At 43.0% G+C, this 13,891-nt stretch overlaps 1 protein-coding gene across 1 annotated transcript in view; it reads left to right on the top strand.

The window, feature by feature from the left end:
• The window catches only part of LOC119181111 (uncharacterized), a 42,233-nt gene extending 33,044 nt beyond the window's left edge, over window positions 1–9,189 (top strand). The window contains exons 4-5 of the mRNA XM_037432292.2: window positions 4,524–4,595; window positions 8,563–9,189. Coding sequence (XP_037288189.2) covers window positions 4,524–4,595; window positions 8,563–8,723 — 233 coding nt within the window. The 3' untranslated portion in view covers window positions 8,724–9,189. The remainder of the gene's footprint in view (window positions 1–4,523; window positions 4,596–8,562) is intronic.
• The last annotated feature ends 4,702 nt before the right edge of the window (window positions 9,190–13,891 follow it).

The following is a 13,891-nucleotide window of genomic DNA, read 5'->3' as shown; positions in this document are numbered from 1 at the left end:
ACATTTGCGCCTCTATCGGAAATGCAGCCGCTGCAGCCGGGATTTGATCCTATGACCTGCGGGTCAGCAGCCGAGTACCTTAGCCACTAGACAGCAACATCTTTTCTTCAGTGCGTACTTAAAATAACCAGTGTATATTTTTAAATTCACGATGGTAAACGAAATTTAGTAGGAAAATCTCGAAAACACATAATTCTTCTGTATAGCATTCTTTCACTTCAACACACCTCCGACAACGTTTAATCGGCTTGCGTGGCGATATCCAATTATACGGACACTTTAGGCAAAGAGGGATTTTCGCAGCCGAAGTTAGAAAATAGGGACAATCAAGGCGTGGCGTCATTTTTCATCCAGCGTTTGTGGACATTCGTTGCAAAGGAGTAAGCTTCGAGGCTTACTTCATATAACATTCGATTATGATATCATAACATTTATTGCTTCACCCTTTCGTCAAAAACAAATAATTTGTTTATTCAGTCGGAAAGTAGATTTCTGTTTGCTCCTGTAAAAAATTTTGACCAGCATCAATCTATGCTGAATCGGTTTCATATCTTCCGCTCAGCGCTTCTTTCAATGGTCTAATGATGCGAAAATGGCTTGCTGCCCCATCAGAAGTGTGTCTTGAGTAATTGGGTGGTTCTAATCTTCTTTAGTTTTTTACAACTTAAATAGTTTGTTCACCAGAATTTGCTCGAGCGTTATCCTGTTGTAAGAAGATGGTTTTGCGACGTTTCGATGTAAATGTATATTTCAGAAGATTAGCTTCCAACACGTCATATAGTCCTCACTGTTCACTTTTGCGCCTTTTAGGGTGAAAGGAACCCGACGAAAGCTTTTATGTACCAAGAATGGTTATAGCAATATTATTATTTGGTGGTGACCACCAAAACCCCACCGCGGTGGTCTAGTAAATAAGGTTCTCGGCTTGTGACTCACAGGTAGCGGGATTCAATCCCAGCTTGGGCGGCTTCATTTTTTGTGGATGCGAAAACGCTGTAAGCTTGTGTGCTTAGATTGGTCACGTTAAAGAACCCCAGGTGGCCGAAATTTCCTCAGCTCTCCACTACGGTGTCTCCTTTAACCATATGATGGTTTGGGATGTCAAACACCTGATATCATTTATGGTGACCATCATAGATTCTTAACATCCGGTGGTTCTCATTGTTTCAAACTTATGCTGGTAGCCTTACTTGCTGGTTCGTGAGGATTTACTCAAGTGAACATTTCCTCTGCAAGATTTACGTGTGAGGATGCCTAACCACATTCCTGGCGGTGATATGTGATCAGATATCTCCCCTCAACCTATGTGCCATAGGTTGATGAGAGATGAGCAATATTCTTTTTGGAAATCAGCTTGCACAACCTTGCAAACATTTAGCCTATCGTGTAAAGTAGAAAAGTCTAAATCATAAGTGGTATGTATTATATTGGAGATTACTTATTTATTTATTTATTTATTTATTAGAATACCCTCAGGGCCCGTAGGGCATTACAGAGGGGGTGGGTACAACATATATAACACACAAGAAAAAAAGACAAAATAAAGAAACAAGTATCAGATGCGCAAATCAGGAAGGCAACATAAGTCAACTAAAAATGTATAAGAATTCAAGCACATACAAGACAAAGATAGATAATGGAAACTGCGTATAGTTACAAGCATTGCTGAGAAATTGCAGTCTTGAATAACAAAGGGTCTGTTATTGATACAACGGAAGAGGGAAGGTGGTTCCAATCGGCGGCTGTTTTCGGTAAGAAGGCTGCTGAAAAGAATTTGGTGCGGCAAAACGGAATGGCAACCTTATGCTGATGATCAATGCGCGATGAGTGGTATGACGGTTGTGAAATGAGGTCTCGCTTCATTGATGGATTGTGAAAAAATATCTTATAAAAAAATGCAGTCGCGCCAGTTTCCTCCGGACAGTTAAATTGGGTAGGTCAAGGTTAGATTTCATTTCTGATATGCTAGCAGTACGGGAATAATTAGAACAAATGAACCGAACTGAGCGGTTCTGAACAGATTCTAACGCGTTAATTAAATTTTGCTGCACGGGATCCCATATAGCGGACGCGTACTCAAGCTTTGGGCGAACTAGTGATCGGTATAATAGAATTTTGAGGGACAGCGGAGCGCGAGAAAAGTTGCGGCGTAAGTATCCTAGCGTTCGGTTAGCGTTATTACAGATGTAGGTAACATGCGTGTGCCAAGATAGATTGTTGGTAATGTAAACGCCGAGGTACTTATATGAAGAGACATGCTGGAGGGGAACGGCGTTAATTCTGTAGGTACAGGGGGGAGAAATAGATCGCCGGGTTATTGACATGCATTTAGATTTGTTAGAGTTGAGAGTCATAAGCCATTTATGGCACCAGGTTGAGACAGTGTCAAGGTCTGACTGTAGAAATTGGTTATCATATTCATTGTTTATTTCGCGGTAAATTACACAATCATCTGCAAATAACCTTATAGCGGAGTTAATGCTGTCTGGGAGATCATTAATATATATAAGAAAGAGTAAAGGGCCTAATACGGAACCTTGGGGTACGCCGGATGTTACTTTAGAAAGAGGTGAGTTATAGCCATTAGTTGTTACAAACTGAGTGCGATTAGTCAGAAAGCATTCAATCCATTTAAGAATGTTCGGGTCAATGTTTAAGGCACTAATTTTCAGGAGGAGTAATTGGTGAGGTACTTTATCGAAAGCTTTTTGAAAGTCAAGAAAAATGCAATGCACAAGTGAGCCGCGATCTAAAGCCGATCCTATGTCATTAGTAAAATAAAGAAGTTGGGTTTCACATGAGTAACTTTTTCGGAATCCGTGCTGGTAGGGAGTAAAAAAAGAATTTGATTCTAGGAATGAGACAAGGTTGGAGTAAATTATATGTTCTAACATTTTACAAGGAACACTGGTTAGGGAAATTGGTCTGTAATTGAGAGGAGACTGTGTGTTACCAGATTTGTGCAGAGGGACCACCTTCCCCACCTTCCAGTCAAGCGGCAAAGTGGAGGTCTGAATAGATTGCGAAAAGATTAAGGACAAGTAAATTGATAAATACAATGCAGTGTTTTTTAGAAACTTTGAGTTGATTTCATCTACGCCACAAGAAGAGGATAACTTAAGCTTGTGAATTAAATTTTGCACTCCAACGGCATCAACGGTAACAGGATACATGGGTAAAAAATCACGACTAGGCATTTGCGGAAACGCAGAAGCAGAACAACTTGAAAAAGAAGTAACAAAAAAATCATTTAATGCAATGCAACACTCTTCACAGCCAACTGGCTGCCCATCTGAGTTCGTAAGCGAAATGTTTATCTTTTCCCTAGGTTTAACAGTTTTCCAAAACTTAGAAGGGTTGGTTACAAGAATTGAAGGAAGGGTATCATTAAGAAAAACGCGCTTGGCTTCCTTGATAGCTGCTCTGTATTCGGAAAGGACAGATTTGTACACGTGCCAACGGGCTAACGAATTAGTCTGCTTTGCCTGACGGAACAACCGTTTCTTTTTATTCCGCAATTTTTTTAGGTCAGTTGAGAACCAAGGGGGGCGTTGGCGACCCTTGATAACGTATGTGGGAATGTATCGCGTGATTAAAGATTCAACTTTCATTTTGAACAAGTTCCAGTTTTGTTGAACGCTGCGATCAAAGAAGCCATCAGCAAAGCTCTCAAAATTCGATTCGAGTTCACTGTTGATTGAGTCATAATCGCCGCGTGAGTAGTCTCTTATTGTTTTGCAATTGTTTGACCGACGCCTTAAAGAACTTGTTAGATTGAAGTGCACGAAACAATGGTCACTTATGCCTGGGATATATGAAATAGAATGGACAAGGTCAGGTACAGTGGTGAGAATCAGATCAAGAACATTTGATGAATTGGGGCCCATTCTTGTTGGTTGCGTTACGAGTTGGGTAAGGTTAAAGTCTTCGCACAGTTCCACGAAATGTAAACTGTCGGCTGAAAGTGAGCTTAATGAACAGGAAGGAAGTGACCAGTTTATTTTCGGGTAGTTAAAATCGCCTAGAATAAAAACAGGTGTATGCGGGTGCCTTTTGACAATATCATTCAAAGCATCATGCAGTTGCTCGCAAAACTCTGGCGTCGCACTCGGAGGGCGGTAACAGCCACAAAATATGACATTTTGATAGTTGACATGGAGGGAAACACAGACAAATTCTAAAGGTGATGCTATTACTATATGGCTAGAAACTATATAATCAGCTACGGCTATAAGTACTTGCATATTTCCTTTTTTTATTTTCTTTTTTAGAAGGCACCGAAGGGTGCCTTCCACGGTTTTGGAGCTAATGAATATTTTTCTGAATTTTTTCACAGCTTCATGTAAAGCTTATTACGTGGACCTCTGTGGTATAGTAAATAAATAGGTAACAAAGTTACGGTGGGAAATGTTTCTTATGAGGTCATCTAGAATCGCTGTGTGCACAAAGAATTTTAACCCTATTCATTAGCTTCTGTTTATGTTTCCTTATTTCAAGCACCTGACATATGATCTCTTTTATAGAGGAACAAGCGAAAGTTTACGTGGTGTTGTACTGGTTAGAGTCTGAGAAATGCTTCATATTACTGCATCCAGGTAAGTGTCCCATGAAGCTGTTTGTTTTACTATAAACGATTCTGTAATGTAAATTTTTGATGGAGCTCACATTGATCTAATTAGGTACACATCGTATTGACGGTTCTTTATAATTGTTTTTTGTTCAGCGCATGCATTCAGCCCTTAATCATAGATATGTATCGTGATTTTTTGCAGCCTAGTCGTTAATCTCACTCCGAGGAATATTAGTTCATCTGTTTTTTCTTTGAACAATCAAAATACCGCAGTTTAAACATAATAAATTAACGGAGACACCTTAAGAGCATGCAACTGCTACTTCTGTGACATTTGAACAAAACATTTTAGGGTGCACTGGGCCGACTCAAAATGGTTATTATTATTCTATGTAGACGAAAACGATAGGGCACGTGTCATTCACACCGTCACGCTATTCGAGCAGTCATGCTGGAGTAGCAGCCTGACGGTGGTATAGGGGTTGAGGTCCTCAACTGGTGACAGGAAAGCCGTTGTATCATATGTCGGCTGTTGTGTTCGCATTTTCAAAACAGGCGAAAACTGCCTAAGACCGCGGGCTTAAATTTAGTTGAACGCTCAAGAACGACACGTGGTCGAAATTTCTAGATTGATCCATTACGGCATCCGTCATAATCATAACGCCGTTTCGAGGCATAGACCCGCCATAAATGTTATATTGCTGAGATGGCAAATAGAACTTCAATGTTATAGTAGTACCAGTACGAGACTTTCATTTCAGCCACAAAATAAAGACCGAGCATCTCCGTCTTTATGTGCAACCAGTCGACGCAGTTCTCATCATGGAGCATTCGACCAGTTACTAGACACTCGGTAGAAGTGTTGTTCGCATATATTCCGGCGTCTATTCAGGACAAGGCCCATCCCATTAGCACGCGAGAGGCTTTTTCTCATCATTCACTCCGTGTCCCAAAGCGATCCGTAGGTGATTACCTCAGATTTTTTCCTCTTATTTAAAGCAATGAGCGTCAGGACAGCCACACCGGAACAGCGCGACGCTCCTAGCAATATTTTCTGGTTCACGCTCTCAGAGCACAGACTAGTCTAAATGTTCTCAAGTATGAACGCAGTTAACTGTTCGAATAGCCTGGGTGTTAAGCAAGTGACACCGTATTTGTCCATCACTGCCATCGCACAAAAAAATACAAGGGATAAAATTGGCCGCGTATCATCGCACTTTACTGCAAAGGACGTCGAAAAACGATTGTATTCTGATTGAAAACACTGTGTGAGATATCGGCATTTGGCAATATTGTGAAAAACAATTTTTTAGAACACTGAATCATTTGTGAGTGGCAGTACCGGTTTTATTTTGTTGAAGCGCTTCAATTTTAGTGGACCGTAGGAACCACGCGCTATTTCGTTCATAGCGTCACACTGTCAGAGCAGCGTAATCAGTGCCTTGATCCTTATATACCTATACATGCATTTTCTAAAGAAATGTATACACTGGCTACTACTAGCGTATATATTGATTTCGCGCCTCAAGCATGCGTGTTATTTTTTTTTTTGATTGAAGACGTTCGCACGTATGAATGAAGCCACAAAATCAAGATGTGTTGGCTTTGAGAATCGGGTTAAACCTTCGCTGGGTGACTTGTGACAGACAGATATGAAAATTCTAGGTATCGCAAGAAGAACTATTCTGTTTACAGCGAAATGAATTATCACTGTCACTTGCTTGCGTGCGGGCCATGGTCGGATTAGTCCGACGACGCAATTTTGTTGAAGGGAGGCGTTTCGGGAGATGTGCGGTGCTTGTGGTACATTCACGTGACACATCGCATCCGGATTCGGAGGGATGAGCGGCTGTCACATGACCTCATTTCGGCGATTTTATTCAACCGCGCTTCGTCCACGTGACTCGCGGTTGGCTGGCCTAACCAGTTTTTCACATATTAAGCGGCCAAATACGCTGGCCAACATTAAACTTTTCTTCAGCTCTAGCCGTATAGCTATACTCACTGATGATTTAGACTCTGTGGCTACTTTACTTCTGGGGCCCTATTTACCGACGATCACCTTTATGATATCTATTTCTGGTAAAGCACGCAGCTCGGCAGGTTTTAGAGTAGCGAGTAAGTTGCTGCTTTAATCATTGGATGCACACGCAGGATTTTGAGACCGGCAAAGTGACGCTGCCGTTGAAAGCGGTAGTCACGAAACCCAGCCCATGTATGAACACTGATTTCAACGTGAAAATGAAAACCAACAAAAAGAAACCTCATGTGCATCAGTGCAATGGTTGCTCTATGTGTCCGTTACCTACGATAGGTAACGGACACATACAGCAACGTTTGCACTGATGCAATGCAAAAAAAAAAGCCGTTCTGGGCTCGGGCATCGCTGTGTCCTTCCTTCTTATCCGCTGCCTCGAACACAACGGTAGCCAGGTTCGCATTCAGTTCCTCTCTTTATAGCGGCCTTTTCTTGCCATCCAGACATTGCGCCAACAACGCGATCTTAACCTAAACAAACTGAAATTGTCCACAATGCTTGACATTACCAAAGCATCATGTTGTTGAATCTGTCGAACCGGTATGCTGATAGCGGGTGCAGCTAAGCACAGAAAAATCCAGCTGTTCTGTCAAAGACCCTGCCCGTGGTGCCGATGTGTCTGCAGGCGGATAATTCGTGAATCCGCGTCCACGACAAATCTGGAATCCGTCGATAGTCTGAATGCACTATAAGCTGAGCGGGAATGTACCGACTGCTACACCTCTTGTCGGCGTGAGCGCTTTAATACTCATTGCGATACTGTCACGGCATCACACTCAATACACACGTCACCCGAATGCTACCAAGCACTTCGTGAGAATTTCGAAAATAGTCAAACGTGCCATACAATTCACGTAATAATAACTATGGACAATTGACAAAACACACGAGCCGATGTATGGTAGTCATTGTGTTGGGCTGAATATGGGCAGTCCTGCCCGTAAAAAAGGAAAAACATATCATAGAAGAGTTTGGTGTCTACACTCATTCTGTCCAAAAACAAAGCTTTCATCAACGATCAACCAATTCATATTGCCAAGCAAGCGAGCGGCCGGCTTTTATTTCAATAGCTTGTTATCTACTTGTCGTCAACTTTCGCAGCAAACAACAAGCACCCTTAAAGACGTTAGAGAACAGTGCAACGAAACCATAGAACGTATAAAATATATAGCCTTGGCGTAAGTTTACAATGTCAAGTCTAACGGGGTATGGTAGGGCGAACGGTATATGTTAGCTTTAGCGTAATATTTTAGAAACGGCTGCATGTATTCCTATAAACATTTACGTGCTTACACAAACTGGAGTGGGTATCACGTGACATGTCTTCGTTTGCCTTGGTTGCTTATTCTTCCTAAGGCTCACTGCCAAATTTTAAAAGGGCTTCACTAATTCAACGTACCTTTTTTCTGCGACTATCTTAAGGGATGTATTTATGATCTGCCATATTGTTGTACGGACTACTAGGTTACATAGGAACAAAAAATATTAATTTTTCATGAATTCTTTGTAAAAAATAAAAATACTGCTTTCACAACGCCACTGAGTGTGCCTACTGTAGTGTAGTTTTGTTACTGCTGCACTTTTTATGAAATCTGTTATTTTATAACTCAGATTATTTCTAGCTTGTTGTAGCTCATGCGTACAAAATGTCATCAAAATCAAATCAATACTTTTTGAAAAATGGTACATAGTTGTTGACAATACGCAGAAAAGGATATTTGAGAAAAAAGACTTTTTACGTGCGCATACTGCTTACGCCACAGGGCGCGTGGCGCTCTGCATCGTGGCATTTAAACCACTTGGAGCAGCCACTCGACGTCGGGCTTCCACAGAGTCGTTACTTAGAGTACAGTCAATATTTAAGAGCCGAATTCTAAGGTCGTCTTTTTTATTGGGGGGGGGAGGCGATTTACTGTACTATACCACTACAATTTCGTCATCTTTTTTTTCGCAGATGGCGAATGTGAACAGTACACCTGGGAGTCGATGACATCGAAGAGGCACGAGTGTAACAAAGTTTTTTTCGACACATGTGGTGCTTGGAACTACCCAGTTTTCAAGCCAAGCTGCCTTGATCCATACGCACTCTGTATTAAATTCAACAGCCTGTGCTGATGCAGATACGCGAGACAAATTTGCAAGTTTTGATACTTCTAGAGAAGCAATCCATGGCCAAGCTAGTTTGTACCTCCTGTATTGTTCCTTTTTTTGGTCAAATCCTCATACTGTACCACCTCCACTTCGGCCTGAGCTATTCTTAGCCTGCAGCATTTTCTAAATAAATAAATATGTCTAAGATACAGAAACTCACGAATTTACCACACAATCAGGACCATATATTTGTCTGATTTCTTTCATTCTTTTATATTTGTTGATTTTTAGAAGCTCGGACTGTTGTTTTCTTTCTGATGTTGTAGGCTGGTGTTAGGCAGGCAGAATACAAGCTTAGAGAAAGAAAGGGATAAATTTTTGCATAGCAGTGTACAGTATAGCATCACATGTAGTGCGAAAGTGTGGTAAGTGGTAGTAAAAATTATTTGAAATTCAGAAAGAATAAAGAGCAACAGCATACGAAAAAGTATAGCATAACCTTGTATTTTGTATAGTTTTACTAACAATGAAAATTGAAAATCATAGTTGAGAGGAGTGATGCGAGTATAAAAATTCAGAAAAAAATTGAAGCTTACTCATGCTTAGTCAAAAAACATCATTTACCGCGATACCATTAAAAAGCTCTTTTCGTGGAAATACCGGGGTCAGCAGTTGTAAGCGAAAACTCATCATGATATGCGTGATCGAAAAATGTAGGACGATGCAAATAAAATAAATAAAAAAAGACAAAAATTCTGGAGCAGTGTGGGTAGCGAACCAGGGTTGTTTGGGTTCAAGTGGGGATCGAACCCGGGTCTTTTGCTAGGCAAGTGGAGGTTCAACCACAAGGTCATGCCTCTGCTTGTGAAAACAGTGGAAAGAACTTCCTCTTCTTGTAAATTCATTGCAAGCAGCTTTCATGCTTCAAAAACACACACGTCGATTATACATGCTTCACAATGCAACACGAAGTGTTGCAGTAATAATACGTGGTGCAAGCTTACATTGCCAACAGACGTCGCAATATGTGATCATCATAATGGCTCTGTGGTTGAAAGCTGCTACGTCACTACAAAAGGCACACACGCTACTGTGCCGAAACCCGTAAGGCCTCGTAAGGGTGCGTAGCAAAATCGAAAAGGTTTCATGCACCAAGTGTCTCAAGTACGCACTGAGAACACGATGTCGCTATCACGTTCAACTACTACACTCAAAAAATTTTTACACCCACAAGGGTGTATTTGTTTTTCTCATGGGCAACACACTTTTAGGGTGTCTACGAACACCCTAAACAATAAAATCTTTAGAAACAGCCTGAAACCGTAGGGTGTAAAGAAAAGTTACACCCTCCTTTAATGGGTCTTTATGAACACCCCTAAACTATGGGTGTTGGATGAAGCTATACCCATGCGAGTGGGGTGTACACTGAAAACCCCCTTAAAACGTTGGCAATTATATGGATGAACATACTTGATCAAATGAAGCGCAATTAACGGGCAACAAAAACAAAGACACGGGAGGTGACGCTTAGACTTGTGTTTTGAGGAGAGCCGTTCACAGCACTTCATTCTATCAAATATGCATCACCAACTGGCCCAAGCCTCAATTGTTCTCAGGAAGAAGCATATATGAACCTTCTCTACGGCTGACAGGGAAGAAGGAAGATACTGGTCTCACCCACTGCACTTATACCTGCATGCATGCAGCTGATAAAATAAGGTGTCATGGTCTTGAATGAGTTGCATGAGACCAGTGCATATATGTGTACGTAAACTGGGCCGTAAAAGACAAAGACGGGGAAGGCACTTACACACACACAAACACACACACACACACAAACACACACACACATACACCCGCAGGGGTGCCTGCGCAGGTAGGCGTTTGGTGTGTAGCGACACCACGGACCCGAGCTAACGGGGGAGTTTTGACTCCCTCTCACGCCTAGCCGTGCATGGCTTTGCCGTGTCCGGAAAAAGGGGATCCTGGGGGTTAAGCCGACGCTGGGTGATTGGACCTTTAAGGCCCCCCGGCAGAGGCAACACACCCCTTTGGCCCCGGCTTCACGTGGACGGCACCCCTGGGCTGACCCACCCAGGGGAAATCGGCAGTCGCCTTTTCCTATCTCTCTCTCCCTCCATCTTCGTCTTTCTTACTTTTTTAGCTTTCCTGTCTACTTCTCTCTTCTGCTTACTTCCAATTTTCTCGGCGGCAAGGGTTAACCCTGTGCAAATAGCCTACCTTGGCCTATGCGCATTGGGTTATAGCAGGGTTGTACGGCTGACGTCTGCAAGCTTTTAGCATCCGCAAACTTGCAGCGTCCCCTCGTTGGGCTCCGTGGTGGGTGGCCGCCAACGCTGCTGAACAAAAATAAGACTGGCATGCACAGAGCATTCCCCTTACTTCTGATCGTACCGGCTTAAAGCGGGTACGCACCGATGATATAAACTTTTTTAACCAGCCCAAAGAAACATATCCTCACTATCATGTTATCCACTGTGAAAAAACTGAAAAGCGAGCCAGAACCGTCTCTCCTTTCCTGGTTTCTAGATGGCTTACCGAAACTCTTGGCACAGGATACAAGGTAACCAAAGTGGCTAGTGGAGACCTTCTCCTCGAAATCCGTGACAAAGAACAATTTGAAAAGATATACCGTCTTTCAGATTTCGGTGGCATACCAATAACCATAACACCACACAGATCAATGAACACAACTCGCGGAGTGGTTTCTGACATGGACTTACTTGACTTGACTGAGACTGAACTTTTGGAGGGGTGGAGGAGCCAAAATGTCACTAATGTACAGAGAATCATCATTAGAAGAGATAATAAGGAAACACCGACCAAACACTTAATACTCACATTTGCATCCAGTAAACTACCGGAATCTATTCAAACAGGGTACACAAAGACATCTATCAGGCCATACATACCAAACCCTCGTCGTTGCTTCCAATGCCAGAGGTATGGCCATGGCTCTAAAACCTGTCGTGGTCACCAGGCTTGTGCACAACGTGGAGTCCTAGGCCACGTGTCTGAGCACTGCAAACAACCGCCACACTGTGTAAACTGCGAAGGAAACCATGCCGCATATTCACGCCCCTGCACATACTGGAAAAAAGAAAAAGAAATAATTACGTTGAAGGTGACGGAGAACATTGCATTTAAGGAAGCACGGCGAATATCGCTCCATTCTATGGACCTACATACGCTGATGCGGCGCGTCAGGGGGCACCGCCACACCAGCCCTCGCCACTCCTTCGGCCCGCGCATACCGAGCCGTTGGTTGTGGCACCTGCCCCCAAGGCGGCTGTAGCCTAGGCTACACCGCCTACTCTGAAACAGAGACAAGAGACTCCAGAGTCCTCCGGTCTCAAGGCCTCACCTCGCCAGGCGAGGCCCGAAATTCGAATTAACAGCCCGCACGTGCGGGCATCCAGTGTCTCCGAGGAGGCAATGAATACGTCGGCACCCTTGGTGCCGAAAGAGCGGCGTGGCTCCCTGGAGCGCGTCAAGAAAACAAAAAAGCAGATAACAGGGCCTGGTGAAGCCCTGTTAAGTGAACTCAAACTCCCTGTCTAAACAGCCACTCGCTTTTCGTACACACAGCACTAGTTCACATTCACCATGAACACTCAAATTATACAATGGAACGTCCGGGGCCTTCTCAGAAACCTTGACGACATCCAAGAACTCTTACATGAACACTCACCAAAAGTGCTGTGTGTACAAGAAACACACCTTAATTTAAAACACACAAATTTTCTTCGTAAATATTTTATTTTCCGAAAAGACCGTGTTCATGCTATGACATCATCCAGAGGTGTTGCCATCATAGTGAATCAAGCAATAGCATGCAGACACTTACAACTCCAAACATCCCTTGAGGCAGTGGCTGTTCGAGCGGTTCTTTTTGATAAACTGATCACAATCTGCACTATATACATTCCTCCTAGCTATCAGCTGCAAAAACCCGATTTACACTCTCTAATTGATGAACTTCCGGAGCCTTATGTTCTCCTTGGAGACTTTATTGCGCATAGCAGGCCATGGGGTGACTCTCGGTATGACGCGCGAAGTCGACTGATCGAACAGTTCCTTATCTCATCGAGCGCGTGTCTCCTAAATCAAAAAGAACCAACCTATTATAACCTCGCTAATAACACCTACTCCTCCATAGACCTGAGCATAGTATCTCCATCTCTTGTGCCGCTACTCCAGTGGAAAGTCGTCAGTAATCTGTACGGAGGTGACCACTTCCCCGTAGTTTTGAGCACAACGACAGTAACTGAGTGTCCACCACGTGTTCCCAAGTGGCTCATAAACAGAGCCGACTGGGAACAGTTTTATACTATCGCTTGTCTAGGTTGGAATGACATCTGTACTTTGAACATTGATGTTGCTGTGAACTACTTCAGAGCGTTTTTGATTGACGCTTAAACAAAATGCATCCCACAAACAAATGGACACCCTGAAAAACGATGTGTGCCATGGTGGAACTCTGAATGCCGAAACGGGCGCAAACAGCAAAACAGAGCTTGGAGGCTGCTTCGGAACTCACCGACAGCCGAAAATCTTGAAACCTTCAAGAAAATAAAGTCTCAAGGCAGGAGAACGCGTCGGCAGGCCAGAAGAGAAAGCTGGCAGAAGTTTTTATCAGGGGTTAATTCATACACACAGAAGGCTAAAGTCTGGAACATGGTTGGTAGGTTAGCAGGAAAACAAGTACACACACTTCCACTCGTAAACACTCAGGGTGATACCTTGGAAGATCACGCAAACTTCCTCGGTGCACACTTCGAACAGGTATCCAGCTCGTCCCACTATACTTACACTTTCCCAAAATACAGAACAAGAATAGAAAAGCAGAAACTAGAACACAAATCCACTAGATGCGAGGCATATAACCAAGCTTTCAGTCTTGCTGAGCTCCGAACATCTCTAAACTCCTGCAGTACTTCTGCCCCAGGTTCTGACCGTGTGATGTATGAAATGTTAAAAAACCTACCAAACGAAACCCGAAAAACCTTACTTTGTTTGTACAATGCTATTTGGTCTTCTGGCACTATTCGTACCTTCTGAAAAGAGGCTATTGTTATTCCCATTTTGAAAGAAGGCAAGGACCCTTCTTTACCCTCGAGCTATAGGCCTATAGCACTTACAAGCTGCTTGTGCAAAGTCTTCGAAAAATT

This window comes from Rhipicephalus microplus, chromosome 10 (assembly GCF_043290135.1).
Source record: "Rhipicephalus microplus isolate Deutch F79 chromosome 10, USDA_Rmic, whole genome shotgun sequence".
Lineage (NCBI taxonomy): Eukaryota > Metazoa > Arthropoda > Arachnida > Ixodida > Ixodidae > Rhipicephalus > Rhipicephalus microplus.
This window is presented reverse-complemented; position numbering and strand designations above follow the sequence as displayed.